Genomic DNA, 20332 nt, shown 5'->3' on the forward strand with positions numbered 1-20332 from the left:
AAAAAAAAAAAAAAAAAAAAAAAAAAAAAAAAAAAAACCAACCCAAAAACAAAGCAGTCGTAAATTGAGGCAGATTCATTTTTATATAAATACCATACAGTGTTCTTACACAAATCTAGGCGGTATAGCCTAATGCACACCTAGGCCATATGGCGTAATTTTTTCCATGGCTACTAAACCTATAAACAATACTTTCTACATTTCAATAAGTTTTACTTATTGTATGTAACTTTATAAACTTTTAAAACATTTTTTGTACCAGAAATCAAATTCACAATCTTGCCCTTGCTAGGTAAGTGTTGTGCTGCTGAGCTGTAACCCCAGCCATAAAGCTTTTTTTTTTTTGACTTATAATTAAGACATAGCATAAAACACACTGTACTGCTATACAAAATTATTTTATGTCCTTATTTCTACATACTTTTGTTTTTCAATATTTTTCATTTTTATATTTTAGACTTTTTGTTATAAACTAAAATATAACATGTTGCACTGGCCTCACTCCCAGGCAAAGTGAGCTAGCCACCAAGACTGGGTGTGGTGCACACCTGTAATCCCAGCACTGGGGAGGCTGAAAACAGGAGGATCACTACAAGTCTGAGCTGCATAGTGGGATCCTGTATCAAATACATTAAAACAAACCAACCCTATAACATAAATACACTAGCCTCTGTAGAGAGGGTCAGGATTACAAATACTGTTTTATAACTAATATTGCTATATGTATAAAAATAATGGCCATACATGTTAAGATGTGTTTTCTTGGTTGTGATATATCACAATTTTTCAAAAATCATCAAACTAAAAATAGAACTCTTTAAACTCTGGAACAAATTTTAGGAGATGAGGAAGAATAATTGAAAAGTTTAAAGGTGCAATGCTTTTCCTATTAATAAATAACCCAGGCCTGGGAGATGGCTCAGCAGCATAAGGGCCTGCTTGGCAAGTGCAAGAGCCTGAGTTCAATCTCTGGTACCAAAAATAAATAACCCATACTGAAAACTACTGGAACATCAAGTAACAGAAAAGAGAATGGAAGTCAAGAGGCAAACAGTGTAAGGTGGAGTGAGAATACCATCTTTACCCACCCGCTGCCCTCACACACATACCAGGAGGTAAGACAGAGTCCTGTGGAGAAGTGAAGAGAACAGAATGGAAAGCGCATTGCATTTTGATGTGGCTTCTTAGCTCTGGGTCCCTTACAGGATGAAAGCCAACTAGTTCTACAGTTAGAGCTGCAGCATTTAGGCAAGTGAAAGCCAATGTGTGAGGCTGGACTCAAGCCATGGCTCCGGGTGGAAAGGCAGTGGTGGCCACAACAGGGCAATGAGCAGCCTGTCCTTTTTACCAAGCTGCTGAAGTTTCTTGAGGCCACATGGTTTTATCCAGACCTCTTCCAGGAAGTGACACCACACATCAGCTGACTAGCGTATCCTGGGGAATTCCCCTAAAATGCAGCCCACATGCAGTGGGAAAGGGACTATAATGACTCACACTGGGTCGGCCCTCTAAGGCCCAGCATGAACCAGGTTAAAGGTCTGTCTTTGTCTTCATACCAATGTGACTGGGAAAAACAGACTCTGCAGTCACTCATAAGAAAAAAGGAAACACCCAGGGAGAAACACCGATGAACCTTGAGCACTTTATGATAAGCGAAATAAGTCACCAAAACACCTATGATGTACACAAACACTGTGATTGAACTGATGAGGAGTATGAACAGTCCACAGAAACAGAAAGGAGAACAGTAGCGGGTGGGGTGGGGAAAGTAGGGAGCTAGTATATGGAGTTTCAGTTTTGGAAGATGGAAAAAGTGTAAGACACGGGTGGTGACTGCTGGGTTGTACATTGTGAATGTTCTCAATACATTGAACTGTGCATTCAAAAATGATTATATTGTTAGATTTTTCTCATACAATATAAATAATAAAAAAAATCACTGAAGTTCAAAAAAATGGTCAAGGCAATCAATACACAAGACAAAGAACTTAATATTCAAAAGGAAAAAAAAAAACCTTTTTAAAAATAAGGGCTGGGGATGTAGCTCTGTGACAGAGCACTGCCTAGCATACATGAAGCCCTGGCTTCAATTCCAGGACCAGGAAAGAGAAAATCAAGAGACAAATACTCCAAGCTCAAGGTATAGGCTGAAGACAATCACGAATCTGATTAAGGACAAGCATTGAAGAACACTGTTGGAGAGCTTGCCACAGAGCTCTCCCTGCCTTGCTCTTCTAGACCCCCAGGACCAAATGAGGGTGTCTTTGGTTCAGCTCTGTCCAGCCCTGCTATTCATAATACACAAATGAGAAGTCCCAGAAACCAGTTCTGTTTGGGAAAGTTTTCTTTTGTTCGAGGCTTCGATGGTTAATATGCTTGACGAATTTCAGAGTCTCTCTGTCTCTGTAGACCAATGCCAAAGAATTGTTTTCTGGATTCACTATTAGCAACTGAAAAAGGCAAATACAATGACATTTCACAGCACAGAACTCCTTCTCAACTCTTCAAAAATTAGTACAAAATAGTTTCTATAGCACACATCTAAGATGGGGATAGGGGATTTTTTGAAAGAGGAAAATAAACTTTCTTCTGGTTTTTAAGGCATTTTATAACAAGCTCCATTCTATCAGCAAATACCCAGAAAGGTTTAGTTAATGCATGTATTTCTAATGACATTAGAAGATTTGTGGGAAAAGATTTGTAAGAAATTTGCAATTTCTCAGTAAGGTAGAACAAATGCTTAGTAATTATCCTTTAGCATCTTTATTCTATGCCGAGTATTTTCTTGTAGAAATTAAGAGCCACTGCCAGGCATTACAACAAAGACTACTTAGCTAAAGATGCTGGCAGAGGTCATAGAAATTGGGTCTCTGAAGAATGAAAGCTTTCTTGTGAAGTGAAATGGAGCATTTGCGTAAGGAGCGCCTTACCTCTTCATCTTCGCCTTTGGCAATATAGGAAGTAAAGCCACCATATTCTGGCTCCCAGCCTAGCAAGAGAAAACCCAGCACTCAGAGAGCTCTGGCCACAAGGGTTGACTCACCCACAGGAAGTGAGAGCTCTGGGATTCACAAGTCACCAGATCTACAGCTTGTGAGCTTACCGTCTGTATCAAGAGTCCCTTTCCCTAAAAGGCCCAATCTCCCACAGATAAACTGGAATGCAATCTTACTTGATGCTGAGTAAGAAAATTGAGAGACTTCAATTTTAAATATACTTAGAAAGGCAATTACCTGAGAGCTATGGGTGGGAGAAGAGGCCTGGGGGTAAAACTATGGTAGAGTCCATCTCCCATTCCTAGGTCAGATATAAATTATACTTTGAGTTGTGTGACTGAAATTCATGACACTCAACATCCTACAGAACTGTGAGATCCTGTGACAGGAAATCTTGGCTATAGAAAAATCATTTTTGAGTTGGTTTAGCTGGAGAGAATCATTCAGGAGAGACTGGTCCTCTAAGCAAACAGTTCTCTGCTTTTTGTCCTCCTTACCTTCGCAGCCACAATAAAGAACTAAGTCCAAGGCAAATTCCGTCTGGCTGTTGTCATGGATTAAAGTGTAGTGACCAGTCCTCCAACGCCTCAGTTCCCCCTGGCAGGTGGGGACACTTGACTCTAAGAAAAAACAACAGAAGAAAGACCAATAAATTTTACAGATAACTCTAAGACAAATACTAGAGTGAAGAATTGACACTTGGTGATCACAGCAGTTAAGGTAAAACTATTCTTGTAAATCTTTAGCTACCACCATCCATATAATCTTATAAATGATTGTCAGACGTTACTAGGTCTATTTGAGGGGAAAGGAAGTTAAATTTCACTTTCTTTGTAATAAATATAAAATTAAAAAAATTATTTTTAGGGAAGGGGCTATAGGGTGTTCAGGGTCTCACTACTAGATTGGACTCCTATTGATTCTCCTGTTTACAGCCTCCCAAGGGCTGGGATTAGAGGCTCACCTACACATCCAGTCTCAATTGCTGTCTCAGTGTGCCCCTGGGGGCGGGGCCAGCACAGCAGGCCTGAGGATTACACCCAGGCCCCTGCACATGCTTGCAGGCACTTTAATCTGCTGAGCTATTTGGCTGGCCCACTAAATTTTAAATTTAGAATCATCTCCAAATACATAAATTTTTGGAACTTGAGTACTATTGAATCTTGAAGAAGGGAAGAGATTTCTCAATGTGTTACTACCAAAAGCAGAATCCAGGCAAGGAGATATAGATCTGTCTACTATAGCACTGTACAGTATGTAAGTGGGGAACACTTGCCCAGCATGCATGAGACCCTTGGGTTGATGGCTGGCACACCCATGAAAAGAAAAGCTAAATCATGCTGAACAAAATTGCAGAACACATAGAATAGAGGGTTAATAATCCCATAAATAAATTTTTTACAATAGGTTTGAAAATGACAAAAGGCAAGATACTCAAATGCCCAATAAATATAAAGAAAACTTAAAACCATACACTATTAATCAATGAAAGGTAAATGCTTGTTCTTATCCACAGAACAAGCAGTTAGAAAATAAAACAGAATAATAATTAATTTGCCAGAAAGGACAGACTCAAATAGAATGCTGGCCTGCGCTGGTGGTATAGTGGTGAGCATAGCTGCCTTTCAAATAGAATGCTGGTGGGAAGACAGACTGATACAAGTTTTAGGGAACAAAACGTAACAATTGCTTTAAAATTCTGAGCAGTCTATTGGCATGGTGGTGTATACTTATAATCCTAGCACTATAGGAGGCTGAGGCAGGAGGATTATGAGTTTGAGCCTACTCTGTATAATTTAGTGACTTTACAAGACCCTCCCTCAAAATAAAATCAATCCCCAGTACTAAAAAAAAGAAAAACATGCAGATTTTGTTTTTTTTTTTTTGAACCAGGGATTGAACTCAGGCCCTTGCGCTTGCCAGGGAAGCGCTTATTCTACTGAGCCATCTCCCTGGCCCAAAACATACAGTTTTTGATGTTGCACTTTCTCTTCTCTCATCCATGTACTAACCAGGCCTGAACTGGCTTAGCTTCTGAGGTCAGCCCTATTAACACCTACAGTCCTAAGAAGCTGTTCTCATGATGGTGGAGAGTTAGAAAGAACCCAAACATACCACCTGAGGTTGGTTAAAGTCATGCAATGAGATACGCTACGTCAATAAAATTATTAGAACATTGCACAGGAAACATAAGTATGCAAAGCTGCACTGGTTGGGGAAGGCAAGGGCTTCCTAGAGTGTGTAGATCTGTTACTATAAAGGATATAAAATGTTTGCCCCTGTGAAATACTAAGTGAGAAAAAAAGATTACAGAAAAATCTGTAAGGCCTAATCCCATTATATTAACCTTATTTTATTTTTTTTATGTATTTAGTATGGGATCTATAGGGCCTCACTACACATACTGGATTCGTAGTGATCCTCCTGTTTTCAGCCTCTCAAGCACTGAGACTATAGGCATGCGCCACCACGCCCAGTCTCAATTGTTGTCTCAGCACACCGGGGTCAAACCCTAGCTGCTGTGCTCTACTTCAGCAGGCACTTCAGTCTGCTGAGCTATCTTGGTGGCCCCCACCTAACCCCATTATAAACCTATGTGTATATATATTTTCTGGATCACCTGCTCACCTTCTCAGTCACTCCTTCTCATGTAACTCTATTACAATGCCATGTACGTTTTCTTGTTTATGCATATGTATACATTCAATCTGTCTGTATTCTTTCCTACCAGCTTGTAAACTACTCCAGGAAAGCAACAACCTTGTCTGCTTCGTGTCCCAACTCCTGAATTATGGGGCTGAGCACAGCAGTAGATCCTCAAGAACTATTTGTTGAGTGAATGAATCATTGTACAGTGAATGGTTAAAGGTAAATAAAGACAGATCCTGACACCAACTTACTTTTCTTTGCTACTTCTTCCTCTGGTGCCGAATCTGTCTGTTCACTGCTTTGTTGGCTGTTGTTACTAATGGCTGCCTGATTATTCTCTGAGGAGCTATGGCTAGTCCCCTCTTCAGTGCTACCAGTTGTACAAGCTGCTTCTCCCTCTGTCTTGTCTTTGAGCTCATCTTCTGAAGGGGCCAAGAAGTGAAGCTTCAGGCCTGTGAAGTTGGAAAGCAGCAAGAACAGTGCCTCCGAGCGAAATAACTCCATGCAGTCCTTCAGTACATCAGGCAGCTGACTCTCCTCAGCTTTTTCATAAAATCTGAAAAGCAGCAACGTCGAGTTCATCAAGCCCTATGAGTACAATTACGCCTGGACCACATGCTGATCATTACTTTTGACCTGTCTCCCCAAACCTTTCTCACAATGGTGAGTTGGTAGGCCTGCTACTGGATACCCCTTGGAACAGAAAAAGATGCCAGTGCCCTATTTTTGGAGGTGAGCTGTGCAGACCAAAAAGGAAGATGCGGAATGCAGATGCAGATGTCTTGGATGACGGGTTCTACCTTTTGTTAGGGGGACCATGGCTAGTCCATTCAACCTCTCCTTTCTCCAATGCCTCACAGACCTTTGCGAACTTCTCAGGCTAGAAAATGAGCAAATAAAGAAGCAGTTAGCAATTCCTATGAACCCACACAGCTCTGGCAGGTGTAGCAGCTTTATAAAACTTCAGTCTCCCTGATTCCTAAGTTTCATGGAACACTCACCTCTTTCCCACTAGATCTACCACTGTGAAGTCAGGGCATAGACTGGATACAGTGTCATCTTGCTTAGCTAGGAGACCTGAGTGTCAATGCGAGCATTCCTTTAGGTGCCTGCCTGTCTTCAATCTCTAATTCTTAGATTTACAAAACAAGGAGTATAATAGAGACTTTCTAATGCATAGGCTATAGTGAGGAAAAGGATTAACTGCATTACAGTGAGGGTTGTTACAAGGGAAGTTTCTACACTAAAGCAGATTTTCTTGGCCCTCATTTAATGAATTTTCTAAATTCAAAAGGTTGAATGCTAACACAAAAGTTGGTTAATCTATTACATAATCCCCAAGAGGCTTTACATTGGTTTCCAATTTTGTAACAGAATTCTATAATTCTGTTAAAATTTTACAAGGAATACTAGCGGCCCCTATTAGCTATAAACATGTGAAAGAGGAAAAAATACCTTATAGCATGGTTTAAGTGCAATTAAATTAGTTAAATACGTTTATTTACTATAATACTTCTCAAATCCCATAATATGCTACATGCCAGCTATAAAACTCCAAGGAAGGGAGAGAGCATGCAGACCCTCTCCACCTCGTTTCATGGAGGAACAGCTCCTGGGAATATGATTCCATTGGGCCCACGGCGAACTGGGAAGCACTAGTTACGTCACGTAGCCCTCACAGATTTCCACAAAAAAAAAAAAAAAAAAAAAAAACAAGGCAGGTATTACCCTAATATAGCTGATGATAAAATAAATACCCAGACAAATGCAGTCATTTACCCAGGTTAGTAAAACCAGAGCCAGGATGTACATATAGGTCTTCTGATTTCAGATCTCTTTTCATTGTAAAAAATTGCCTCATCACTGCCAAACATTCATGAGTAGATGTTGATTTCTGGGTGCAGTGGTACATGCCCATAATCTCAGCTACTTTGGAGACAGAGGCAGGAGGATTGCAAGTTTGAGCCTATTCTGAGCAACTCAGTAAGACTCTGTCTCAAAATAAAAAGAGTTGGGGATACAGCTCAGTGCTAGAACATTTTTCTAGTATGTAATCTCTGATACTGTAAAAAATAATAAAAAATGTAAAAATGATATTGCTGAAGTATAATTAACAGTATCTAGTGTTAAAAATAAGCATCAAACAAAATATAAGTATCATACTCATCAAAGGAATAGAAAGGCAACTAGGTAATAAACAACTCCCTTTCAGGGTTTTTATGTGCCTGTGTGCATTGTCTGATAAGGTTCTAGAAAAACTGAGTGCAATGGTCTTTAATGACCTATAATCCCAGCTGGTAGGGGAGCTGAGGCAAAAGGATCACAGGTTCAAGGCCAGCCTGGACATCCTAGCAAGACCCTGTTTCAGAATAAAATTTAAAAAAGGGCTGAGGATGGAGTACAGTATTAGAGGACTTGCCCACCATGTGCAAGACTCTAAGTTCAAATCCCTGGTATCACAAAAATAAATAACAGAAAGCAGTTCTAGACTAATGAGAATATCCAAGAGATTCTTAATCTACTAAGCATACAACTAACACCAATGTGTACTATTATCATTTCTGTATTTTACTTAAGACAGATAAAATATAGAGCCAGAAGGAAAACAAAATTCTCTTCCTGCTAGCTATTCACCCATTCAAGAGGCAAGTTTGCCTGCTGAACAAGATATGTTGACTTACCTTCAGAAATTCCTTCAGGAGAATTTCAGACCTTTCTTCAAACTCTTCTTGAATTTGAGCTTGATATTCCATGTCCAGATAAGAAGGGTTGATCCACTCATACAGGATTTCATGCTTACAAAGAAGCAGCAGATACAAGACAGTTAATAATAATTGCTCTTTTTTTCTTCTATCTGTGTGTGTGTGTGTGTGTGTGTGTGTGTGTGTGTGTGGTCAGCTCAGCCCACCAGGGGGCAGGGCTGGCTGGCATGTAGTGCTGGGGGATTGAACCGCAGTCCCTCTGCTTTGCTAAGCTTGTTCTAAGTAGGTGCTTTAGACCACTGAGCCATCTCATCAGCCCTTTTCTTCTATCTTTCACACTAACTAAAATACATGCAAATCTTCACTGTGTAAGTGACTCCCATGAAGCATAAAGTACTGGGAAACTGCCCGAGAAACACAAAATTACAAGTTTATCTAAGAAAACCAGAAGGTGCAAGCTCCAATTCTAGTTTCTTTATCAGGAAGACCTAATTTTAAACTCAGAAAATGAGATGCTAGAACTCCTAAAATAAGAATCCTTATAATTTGTCCTTACATCTTTTGGGATGTGAGGGTACCGAGGTTCGAGGGGTTCAAAGTAGGCAAGAGGCCTGGTCAGTGAAGGGCCATGAAACCAGCCGCTGATAGACAAACGCGACTTTTCTTCAGAAAGGACCTCAGACACCTGAAAAGACAGCAGCAACTGCACATCAACAAATGAATAAGAAGGAAGAATACAAGCCAAGGCACATGGACCCTTGGATCCTTCATGCTAGGTGTGAAAGCATCCTGGTCAGTTCACAAGCCCAGCTAAAAACTGTCACATTTAGATAATAGATAGCTAAAAAAACTGTCCTTAGTACTTGTATACTGCTGTATTTATAGCTTACAATCTTTACCTGGTGAAAGGATACTGGAGACACTTCAAAGAAAACCAGTTTGTTCCATGCAGGGACAAGAGACTTGATGATCTGCTTCGGCTGAAAGTGTTCTGTACCGGGAGAGAACATATCCACAAATATGGCTCAGTGTCATTAACCGCTTCCAGGCTACTTCACTTCACTCCTGACAACTCTCAAATTTCTGAGGTTATGTGGAAGTACCCATTAGAGTCTAATAAACCACCCCCTTCCATCTGTTTCATTCATGCTTGCTCATTTTTCTAGGTGATATGTTCTTACCATATCATCTGTTTAAAACTGATAAGGGCTAAAGTAAGTTCTGGAAGTTTCCTGGTATCAGCTTGTGGTATCAGTCATTCAAAAAAAACCCTGATGGGGGCCTGCCCATTAGCTCAGTTCTTTTAAGTGCCTGCGTAAGCAAAGGCAGTTAGGCTCAGGATACTGTGGCTCAATTCCGAGATCCTCATGCCTGCCCTTAAGGCATCCTGAGCCAGCCAAAAAAAAAATCTATCTCAACATTTTCTCATGCTTTACCAGACTTGCCCTTAAGGAATCCTGAGCCAGTCCCCGCCCCCCACCCCCCCCCACACAAAATCCTTCAAAAAAACCTTGACTTCCTGGTCCTGTCAGATGCATAACCACAGGCATCTGTGTATGCTGTCTCCCCTGCCACAGTCAGTATTTAGAAGCAGGGTCTATTTTTCATCTTTAAAAAAAATTTTTTTTATTTATTTATTTAATTTTTGAACCCCAGTCCCTACTTTGATTCGTTGATCTGGCCAGCTTCCATCTCTTTTATATACTCTGTAGTTTCTGACTTTCAAAATCAAGTCATCTGCTCTTCAGATATCTGAGAAAATTTTTCTTGAGATGTCTTTTTTCAGCGTTTTAATTTTAATTAGAATTTTTATGAGTACACAGTAGCAGTATATAATGATGACCTTCATTGTGGGATATTTCTCATCTTAAATCAATTCTAATTTTATCTCTGGAGTAATGACTATTTTCAGTACAGCTTCAATGAGTGGCTGTCCGGGCTGGCATTAATCCCTCCTGAGGTAGCCACTGTAACAAGTGGCTTTCATGGCCTTCAAAGTGCTATTGAGTCAGCTTGGTTTTAATTCAGGAATGACCACATGCACCCATCTTACCATCAGTGCTGTACAGGTCCAGGGTGCCCCCCAGGGCACTGTCCCAGGGAGGAACCAGGTACAGAATGAAGGCCACCCGGCGCCCTTCCAGCTCATCATCATGGCACAGCAGGGCATCTGCAAAATTTTAACGGACATCTTAGGTCCCCGAGTACACCTGCTATCTGACCCCTACTTTTAGTATCAGTTCATCTGATATTCAGCTGTAATGTCAGCTCCAGGTTTAAATGTCCCTCGGCTTTAAAAAATGACATGCTTCTTTGCCAGGCATGGTGGCACATACTTGTTAGGTGGCTGAAGGAAGAGGAGGCCAAGTTCAAGCCCAGCCTGAGAAACTTAGTAACTGAGTGAGACCCTGTCTCAAAATAAAAATAAAAAACAGCTGGGAGTATAGCTCAGTGTTTGGGTTCAATACCAAATATTGGGGAAAAAAAAAGAAAAGAAAAAAAGACACGTGTTTCTTCTTATTAAGTACCGAAATAAAAGCCAATATAAAAAAAAAACAAAACTCTATAGGGGCTGGAGAGATGGCTCAGTGGTCTAAAGCACCTACTTGGAACAAGCTTGGCAAAGCACAGGGACCGCGGTTCGATCCCCCAGCACCACATGCCAGCCAGCTGCGCCCTCTGGTGGGCTGAGCTGGCCACACACACATACACACACTAAATAAATAAATGTTAAAAAACAAAACAAAACTCTATAAACAGTGAAAAACGTACCACATATACAGATAAATCTATATATCATCATTAATAATATTTTAATATATATTTTACCTATATAAAGGTATTTACTTTTTTAAAAAAGGTATCCCAATGTGACTACCTGTGGCTTGCCTTCCAGATCAATATGTCCATTTAACATCACTTTGTCTTTTTTCTTTTTTCTTTTTTTTTTGTTTTGGTACTGGGGATTAAACTCAGGACTTTGCCCTCAAGCTGCTGAGCTAACTCCCCAGCCCCTTAACATCACTTTTAATAGAATACTTTTAATCCTTTTTAAAGTATTCTATTTTACGAATATGAATTCTATTATATGAATCGAAATTTATATTCAACTATATGAATAGAAATTTACTTTCCTCCCTCTTTAATTGGTCTCCTACTTCTGATTAAGTCGTTTTTTGGCTATTAGAGTGCTTTAATGAATATTATCTATCAATCTTTTCATACCTGTTCCTATTAACTGCTTAAGCTAAATTTCTAAAGCCACATGGTGGGCTGAGCAAGGCAGCCATCTATGTGGGGTTGAAAAGAAGAGAAGACCATAGTGGCCTGAGACAGCTGACACACAGGACTGTGCCAATAAGAAACATATTGAAGAGAATGGGATTCTGGTTTCTCACTGCTGAAGAAGGAAAAGAAGAAATATGGAAAAAGAAGAAATCTATTAACAAACCCTGCGCTGGTTTCTTTGATTTTTTTGAGACAGGGTCTTGCTTGGTAGTGCAGTTTGGTCTGGAACTCACTATATAGCCTAGGCTGGCCTTGAACTTGTGGTGACTTTCCTGTCTCAGCTTCCAGAGTGCTAGGACTACAGGTGTACCACCAGGCTCCTCTGTGCTGTCTGTATAATTAAAACTGGTGGAACAATGTCAATTCAATTTCCTAAATCTATATACACATAGATATAGCAATACATATAAATACCTGTGTATGCATCCATGTATATGTGTATATTCATACATGCATTATAATGAAAGAGTCTGGGGTCTCAATGGCAAAGACACCGAGAATCCAGACCTTGATTATTAAGTATCATTGTTCCCTAAAAGGAACTAGAGTTCTTGAAAAGAATGGCTAACTAGGTTATTCTTGGACTTGGGAAAGAAAATGTAAGCCTGAAAATTCTTGTTTTACAGCAAGTAAAAAATGAAATGGGGACACAGCAAAATGATACAGATGTCAGTTTGAACATGCTCTTCTCGATCAACCCCAGGACACTATAAGCATCAATATCATAATACAAACTATTATACTTGGGTGTGGTGGCACATGCTTATAATTCCATCTACTCAGGGGCTCAGGTAGAAGGGTGGCAAATTCAAGGTTGGCCTGGGTATGTTAGTGAGACCTTGTCTCAAAATAAAATTTAATAAAGGGTTGTATAAAAAAGCTCAGTGGTAAAACATTTGCTTAGCTTGTGCAAGGCCCTGGGTTTAATCTCTGGTACCAGGAGAAAACAAAAACCAAAAACCCAAAGCCAACAACAACCCAAACCCCAAAAGCCCCAAATAGTCCATTATAGGGACAGCATACCATAAACCTATACCAATATAAGTGAATGAGTAAATAATGGGGAAAGAAACGATAGCTAATAAATATAGAAGAAATGAATGCATTATAAAAATCACTATTTGGCAACTTCCATTGGAATAACTTAGCAAAAAACATCAGTGGATGTTAAAACAAGTGAAACAAAATTTGGTGAGAAATGGGATAATTATATAATTTTAAAGCATCTCTTTAGAAAATACAGAGTGACAAAGGAAAAAGAATAGTGGGCAAACTTATATCAACCAACACTAAGTAGTCAAAGTTAACTCCATTAATAACGTAACAGAAACTGTCCCACCTAGTAGGACATAGTGAAAGAACAGAATTTACTCTTGGTGCAGACTCGTGGCTTGAACTTAATTATGAGGAAACATCAGACAAATTCAAATGGATTACCAAAGTACTACAAAATAACTTGCTTGTAAATCCTCAGAAGCACCAAGATCCTGAAGTCCAGAAAGGACTGAAAAGTTATTCTGGGCTGAGAAAGACAGACATAACCAGTAAATGTGCAATGATAAAATGGACCCTTTTGCTAGTGAGAACCAAATACTAAATGTAAATGGGCCCTGTGGGCCAAGCAGGAATGATGTCTGGGTGCTCATTTGCTGATTTTGCTGATTACTACTTTCAAGCAGGACAGTATATTCGTTACAGAAAGTTCTGAAGTAATCCAGTGGTAAGAAATATAACTGCAATTTACTTTTAGGTAAAATAGGAAACTGATTATTTGTATTGGGCTTGCCACTTTTTGATAAGGCTGACATTACTTCAAATTAATAAAGATATATAACATGGCTTTTCATAGGTATCACTCACGTTATCCCCCTAAAAGTTATCAATTTCAATTTCCCCAGGACAATATATAATAGGAAACCCAAATCAAGGCTTAATTTATTTATATGGACTGATTGACTGAGAAAGGATCTCACCATGTAGTTCGGCTGCTTTTTTTTTTTTAATGTATTTGATCACAGCTCATAGTGATCCTCCTGTCTCAGCCTCCCTAGCCTTGGGATTACAGGCATGCGCCAGTTGAGAGCTGTGGAAGCTGGAAAATCAGTCAAAGGTGTGTAGGCGGGAATGAGCTCAATGCCTAAAGCAAACAAGCTACCTCAGTCCTGAGATAAGCATCCTGACTAGTTAATGTTAGCTATTAGTCACCAGGCAACCTTGTGTCACACCTTACTAACTTTGCAAAAGTATAAAGAAACATAGGTCTCATGGTGCTGGCAAATCAGTCTTGTCTACTAGGCAGACTGGCCACCACCTAGCCCAGCTTTGTCTTCTTGTCTATCTTTCTCATTCCTGCTGCTGTTTCTCCCCACGAAACCACATCCGGCTTCAGTGGCTGGCACAGCATTTTTTTTTTAATGAGCAGAATATATTTACTGAGTGAAAGAAAGCTCCTGTCCAACAGAGGTACAGGAGGGGGGCCTGAGCGGGTAGTTCCCCCCTGGCACAGCATGTTGTGCCAGGGATCAAACCAAGATCCTGGTGCTTGTCAGGCAGGCATTTATACCGCGGAGCTACCTCTCCAGCCTAGTTCAGGCTGGTTTTGAATTCAGTATGTAGCCTGCAGTAGCCTTGAACTCATAGCACTGCCTCAGCCTCTGGAGTATTGAGATTACTGGTATGTGCTGCCACTTTCAGCCATAATTTTATTTAGTACAAAACAAAAAAACAAAAATTCCCCAAACTTGTATTTGAAAGTATAATTATGTGCCCTGAAAAGAAATAGAAGGATGCACCCTAAACTCGTGACAATGGCTACTAAAAAAGAAAAAAAAGTGCAGAGAGGTGACCATCATCAACACAGAATCCTTCTATTGTGCTTGAACTTGTTCCTTTATGCATATATTCACTTACTACTTTCAAAAAAAAAAAAAAAAAAAGGCATTGAGATGGTTGTTTCTTAGGGAGTCCATGAACAAAATTTATTATCTTTAACTGTCCCGATGCTGTATGCAAAGTTGCTACACATGTGCGTTATGAGCACTTTTCTCAAAATATGCTCAGTAGCTTTCATCATATTCCCAAAGGAAATTATTCCCTTATCTCATCCAATAAGGTGGTAAAGTCTACAGCCTAGATCCTAACTATGAAGGAACATTAAGGCCAGTGTTTTGATACACAGATGGTACCTTTACATTATCATGGAGTTAAAGCCTCTAACTCTTACAGACAACTTTGCCTTCCTTACCAGTGAATTCATACTTAGCACAGGACATGTCAATGGTTGGTTCCAGGTCAATGCTAGAAATGTCAGAAAGCCAGGCCCGGAAATCTTCAAAGAGAAGTTTCCTAGAAGTATAAACAAAAGATGACTTGTTATACCACAGTGTGGGCTCTCTCTGGATCCATGCCACAACTGTTTTCCTGGAGGTCACATTTTATTCAAGAGATTTCACCGAAAAGGTCCTGAGAAATGTTTCACACTTTTAACTTGCACAGTTTAAGACCAATAAATGTAAATCCTAGCTCTCAAGGCTCATTTATTTCATTTTCTTCCTTCTAAATTTAAAGTATGTCCGACCACAGCAGGACTTTTGGCTTTTGTTATAACAACTTACCATATCACTGCTACATTCCAAATTACTGATTTGTTGAGACATGTTTTTGAGCAAGAAAGTGGAAAATTCAACTGTTTTTTTCTTTAAACTAAATATGTGTTCTTTTCCCATATTGACTACTCTGAAGCCAACTGGTTAATTTTTTATTTATTTATATTCATTTATTTATTTTGCCTTTTTGAGACAGGGTTTTGCTATACAGTTCAGATTGGCCTTGCGCTCACACTGTAGCCTAGGCTGGCCTTAACTCCATGGTGATTCTACTGCTGCAGCTTCCTGAATGCTGGGATTACAGGCATGAGCCACCACACCTGGCTGCTAAATGATTCTTATAAATCAATTCAGTTCTGACACTACCTGTAAGAGGTTAGCTATGTAAGGCCTCAGTCCACTAGGACTGCCTCTCATCTGCAGACAGCACTTTCAAGTCCAGAAAAGGCTCATTCCTGTAGATGGACTATATAGCAGATTCCCACAATACCCTCCTCAAGTTTGGTTCTTTGCTGGGCAGTTTACATTCTACATGGAACAGCCAAAAGGAAGATATTCATGGGCAAAGCACTGCGGAAAGGGCCCACTATGTTCCCCAGCACCTACAAGTTTTCAACAAACTGAATCCCTCTTGGTTAGGGATTTCTATGGAGACTGCATTATGCAGGCATGATTAATTAAACAAACCACTCACCACCGTTGAATACTGCCATCAACTGCTAGCCTCTCTTTCCCTTCGAAGGTTGGAGTACCAGTACTGAAAGTTCCAACCCTCTAACCACACTGTCAGCATCCCTGGATACCAGCCAGCCCCACACCCCAAATCTTCAGGGCTTTCCAACTTCATCTCATTAATATACACTCAGGTGTAGTCAAGGGTTTAACATTTCATTTACCTTTATTGATCTTATATTCCAAAGGTTTTAAGAGCTTGATGCCAAGAATGGGAACTAAGAACAAACAGATTTCCTTTTACAAATTACAGTCACAGAAGCACTCACTGAGTACCATCACTCAATGAACACTTGGCTGATACTGTTGCAGAAGGTCACAGGGACTTTATACTGCAGAGACAGTACGTACAAACTGCACAGGAATCAATAAAATCCTTCATAATTCTGGTGCTAACAAGGTACCAAGAAAAAGATGGTGCACATTTCCATTTACTAGTTAAATTGACTCCCTGGACAGAAATCTCTAATACAATGCATAGCTCACTCAGCCAAAGAACTTCTGAAATTAAGTTAACTTTCATGATTTTTAAAAATTTTAAAGGATTTACATTAATTTAAGTCATGTACATTAAGATATTTGATTAGTATTTTTTGATGATCCTGGTCCAAAAATACATTATGATTATTTAGGACATAATATTTTTATTTTTACACATTTGACCGAGGTTTTCTAGTAAACAATCACTGCAGTGGAAAAGAGCATGAAGGTCAGCCTCCAGCCATTGGCAGCTGCCCTGCTCAGGGCCTAGGTTCCTCCTTACCCAAGTGGTGAGGTGGAGGGGTGTACGTCCCTTCCTTTATTAGCTTATCCCGCTGCTTCTTGATGGCATTCATGTGCTTCATTGTTTTCTGCCAAAGTAAACGCTCTACCAAATCATCATATTCTATCTTGCACTCTTTATTTACCCAGGTAGCACCAGTTCCATGTGCACATTCTAGCCATTCTTTCTCAAACACATGACATTGAGAAGCAATTCTATAGGGCTGTTTAGAACTTTGGCTCATGTGATGATCTAAACTAATGCCGTCTTTTCTGCACATCAAAGAAAGACATGACGTCACACAGAAGTGCCTTTGACTCCTTCCCAGGCTGCAGCTTCAGCACGACCCAAAAATACATAATTAAAATTGCCCCCAATGCAAATTTGGTGTTCATAACTAGATATCAACTTTCCACATAGGTCTGTTTCCTTATCAAATAACTTTTTATATTATATGCCACTAAAAATATGCCATAAAATATTATGCTTGGTTGGTATAACCAGAAGCGTTCTGTAACTTTTAAAGGCAGAACTAACAGTTATTTAGAAGGACCAAGATAGCAAGCTGCTCCAGACAGTGTGGGTGATAAAACATTTCTATAAAATGTTCCTATTTTAAACAACTAATATCATCAAACTCTTTTACTAGTAGCATTAATTTCCACAAATTTATTCCATAGAAAGATTCTTCTACCCTTTCTATGAATGTGCCAGGGCCAGATTTATTTTCTGGACATCATTTTTTGGATTTCATTTCTGGACATCATTACCACTTTTAATTTCATTCATGAGAATTCTCGTGGGAACCTAAATAGGAGATAAAAACACAAAGATTGGCTTTCTGTAATGACCAGGGAATTCTGGCTCTCACACCATCTGGTTGTGACCCTTTGGGCATGGACTATAACTTGTCCCAGCTGAAATGACTATCAGAGGCTGCTGTGAACTAAAGATGGAATACCTTAAAGTGAGACTGTTTTTCTTTAAAGGGAAAAAAGTCTAAATAAACTTTAAATATTATACGTTACAATTAACATATGAGCAATACTTCAGGATTTAGAAGAAATAACAGTCTGTGTAGAGTACCAGCACATATTAAAATCTCAGAGCTAAGAGAATTTAAAAACAAACCCCAACTCCTACCAGATAGTTGAAAAACAGCTATTATAAAGCAACATGTGTTTATTATAGAAAAACTAGGGAAAAAAATCCCACAGATGTAAAGAGAAACTGTTTTTAAAAAACCCCTGTAATCCTACTAGAACATTCCATTTCCTAAGTTCTTCATTATATACAGATATCTCAATATATGTGTACTTTTTTCTTTAAAAATTTTTTTAAACTCTTTTATATTTATGTATTTACTTATTTATTTGGCACAGGGTCTCGCTACACAGCTCAGAGTCATAGGGATCCTCCTGTCTCAGCCTCCCCAGTGCTGGGATTACAGGTGTGGGCCACCACACCCAGTTTCAGTGGCCGGCACAGTATGCGATACTGGGTATTGAACCTGGTTCCTTGTACTTGCCAGGCAGGTGCTTAGACCACCAAGCTATCTCCCCAGCCCTAATAATAACAATAATAGTTATTATTGTTATTATTATTATTATTATTATTATTCCTTTGCAGTACCAGGGATTGAACTTAGGACCTTGTGTTTGCCAGGCAGGTGCTTATGCTACTGATTTTTATCCCCAGCCCTTTTCCTCTCAAATAGGATCATATCATATGGGTCAACTATCTTTACTTTTTTCTCGATAAAAGTGTATTTCAATGAATTTAAGAAGGCTTTGATTGCAAAATTTATTACTTTGCACCTAAGAACAAAATGTTGTCAATTAAATTTGTATAAAACCATGATTGTGTAAGACACTGGATCACACAGACATTTAAAAAAAAAATATATGTAAAAAATAGAAACTAAAATCTTTGAATTGATGAAAGAAGAGTACAGCTAACAAATTCTAGTATTTAAATTCTAGTATTTAAATACTTCCTTTTTGTACTGGCAATCAAACTCAGGACCTTGTACTTGCCAGGCAGGCACTTGTGTCACTGAGCTATATTCATACATTAATAGCCATAAAGCTTTCCACTTTGTTTTATACCATTACCTATATAAGTTTCTATAGGTGGCCATTTAAATTTGTATATAATTTTGCTCTGTATGAACATTACAACAATCTCATAGAATCTTTGAGTATATCATTATTTTGTCAAGATAAATTTTTGTAAGTAAAATTACTTTCTAAAAAGGATACACTGGGGGCCGGGGAGATGGCTCAGCAGAATAAGCGCTTGTCTGGAAAGCGCAAGGGTCTGAGTTCAATCCCAGTTCCGTGAAAAAAAAAACAACAACAACAAAACAAAAAAAACCAAAAAAACAAAAAAGGATACACTGGGCTATGGATATAGCTCAGTGGCATAAGTGCCTGCTTGGTAAGCACAAGGTCCTGAGTTTGATCCTCAGTACCAAAGCAAATCAATCAATCAATCAATCAATCAATCAATCACATACTTTTAAGGGTCCTGATACATTTTTCCAAACCATCTTCTATAAAAGGCTGCAGCAATGTACAGTGTAAAGAAATTTATACTGTTTGGGTTTTTTCCCCTCCAGTATTTCTCTACCTAGCAGTATGACAAATGGCATCTCCATTCTTATTTTGTGTTTCCTTGACCACTAAAAAAGTCAACCTTTTTATCTTTAAATATTTAGACCTTAAAATCAGGCAAACTTGAGTTTATATCCAAGCTCCCTCAATTTTAGCTGGGTAGTCTTTTAAAAATTTTTTTTTTTATGTATTTAGTACAGGGTATACAGGGTCTTACTGTGTAGATGGGACTCATAGTGATCCTCCTATCTTCAGCCTCCCAAGCACTGGGATTATAAGCACATGGCACCATGCCCAGTCCCAGTCTCAATAGCCATCTCAGCGTACCCCGGGGATCAAACCTGGTCCCTGCAACTGCCTAATCAGATGCTTTAGTCTGGTGAGCTATCTGGCTAGCCCTATAGCTGGGTAGTCTTAAAGATGCTAGTTAATTTCTCAGTCTGTTTCTTCCTCTGCAAAATAGGATAATGTCAGCAAACACTATGTGAGACACATTTAAAGTACTTACCACTATACCTAACACATATGATACCCAACAAATACAATTATTTGCTTACCGTAAGGCTGAGATATGAGGCTCCCTTCTCTTCTTTAAATCATCAGACTTGATCATGAAAGAAAGAAAACAAAGATTTCTTTATTATTATATACTAGGGCCAAACAGCAGAATTGGCCAGTGCAGGCTCTGGCGGCGTTGCACCATAGGACGAGCTGGACTCTGCAGTCTAACTGCCTAGCTTTGGTCATGGACTAAATCTGATCCATTTGACTTGGGCAAGTTACTTGGTTTTTGTGTACCCTGCTCATTGAGAAAATACTCCATTTATCATAGAGAACTTTACTTTTTTTTTTTCTTTTCAAAGTTTTATTGATAAACATATAGCAATGAGACAGTTTCAAATCCAATCGGAAGTACAGTTTCAACAAATAATACACTGCATATATTCTTCTTAGTGGTTAATTGCTGTACAAGATGCAGACT

At 39.1% G+C, this 20332-nt stretch overlaps 1 protein-coding gene and 1 pseudogene across 3 annotated transcripts in view; both read right to left on the reverse strand.

Moving 5' to 3' along the window:
- Nucleotides 1–70: 70 nt before the first annotated feature.
- The window catches only part of Ogfod1 (2-oxoglutarate and iron dependent oxygenase domain containing 1), a 36727-nt gene continuing 16465 nt past the window's right edge, over nt 71–20332 (reverse strand). For 2 of the 3 annotated variants that reach the window (XM_004625975.2, XM_023709302.1), the window contains exons 3-13: nt 19908–19954; nt 14880–14980; nt 10401–10517; nt 9247–9338; nt 8904–9032; nt 8327–8440; nt 6446–6525; nt 5897–6201; nt 3494–3616; nt 2931–2989; nt 71–2450 (exon numbers count right to left, since the gene is read on the reverse strand). In XM_004625975.2, coding sequence (XP_004626032.1) covers nt 2289–2450; nt 2931–2989; nt 3494–3616; nt 5897–6201; nt 6446–6525; nt 8327–8440; nt 8904–9032; nt 9247–9338; nt 10401–10517; nt 14880–14980; nt 19908–19954 — 1329 coding nt within the window. In that variant the 3' untranslated portion in view covers nt 71–2288. The remainder of the gene's footprint in view (nt 2451–2930; nt 2990–3493; nt 3617–5896; nt 6202–6445; nt 6526–8326; nt 8441–8903; nt 9033–9246; nt 9339–10400; nt 10518–14879; nt 14981–19907; nt 19955–20332) is intronic. The other variant, XM_023709301.1, reaches the window with a different exon arrangement.
- Nucleotides 16690–17028, reverse strand: LOC101577638 (annotated as a pseudogene).

The sequence above is a fragment of the Octodon degus genome, unplaced genomic scaffold, assembly GCF_000260255.1.
Source record: "Octodon degus isolate 3935 unplaced genomic scaffold, OctDeg1.0 scaffold00011, whole genome shotgun sequence".
Taxonomy (NCBI): domain Eukaryota; kingdom Metazoa; phylum Chordata; class Mammalia; order Rodentia; family Octodontidae; genus Octodon; species Octodon degus.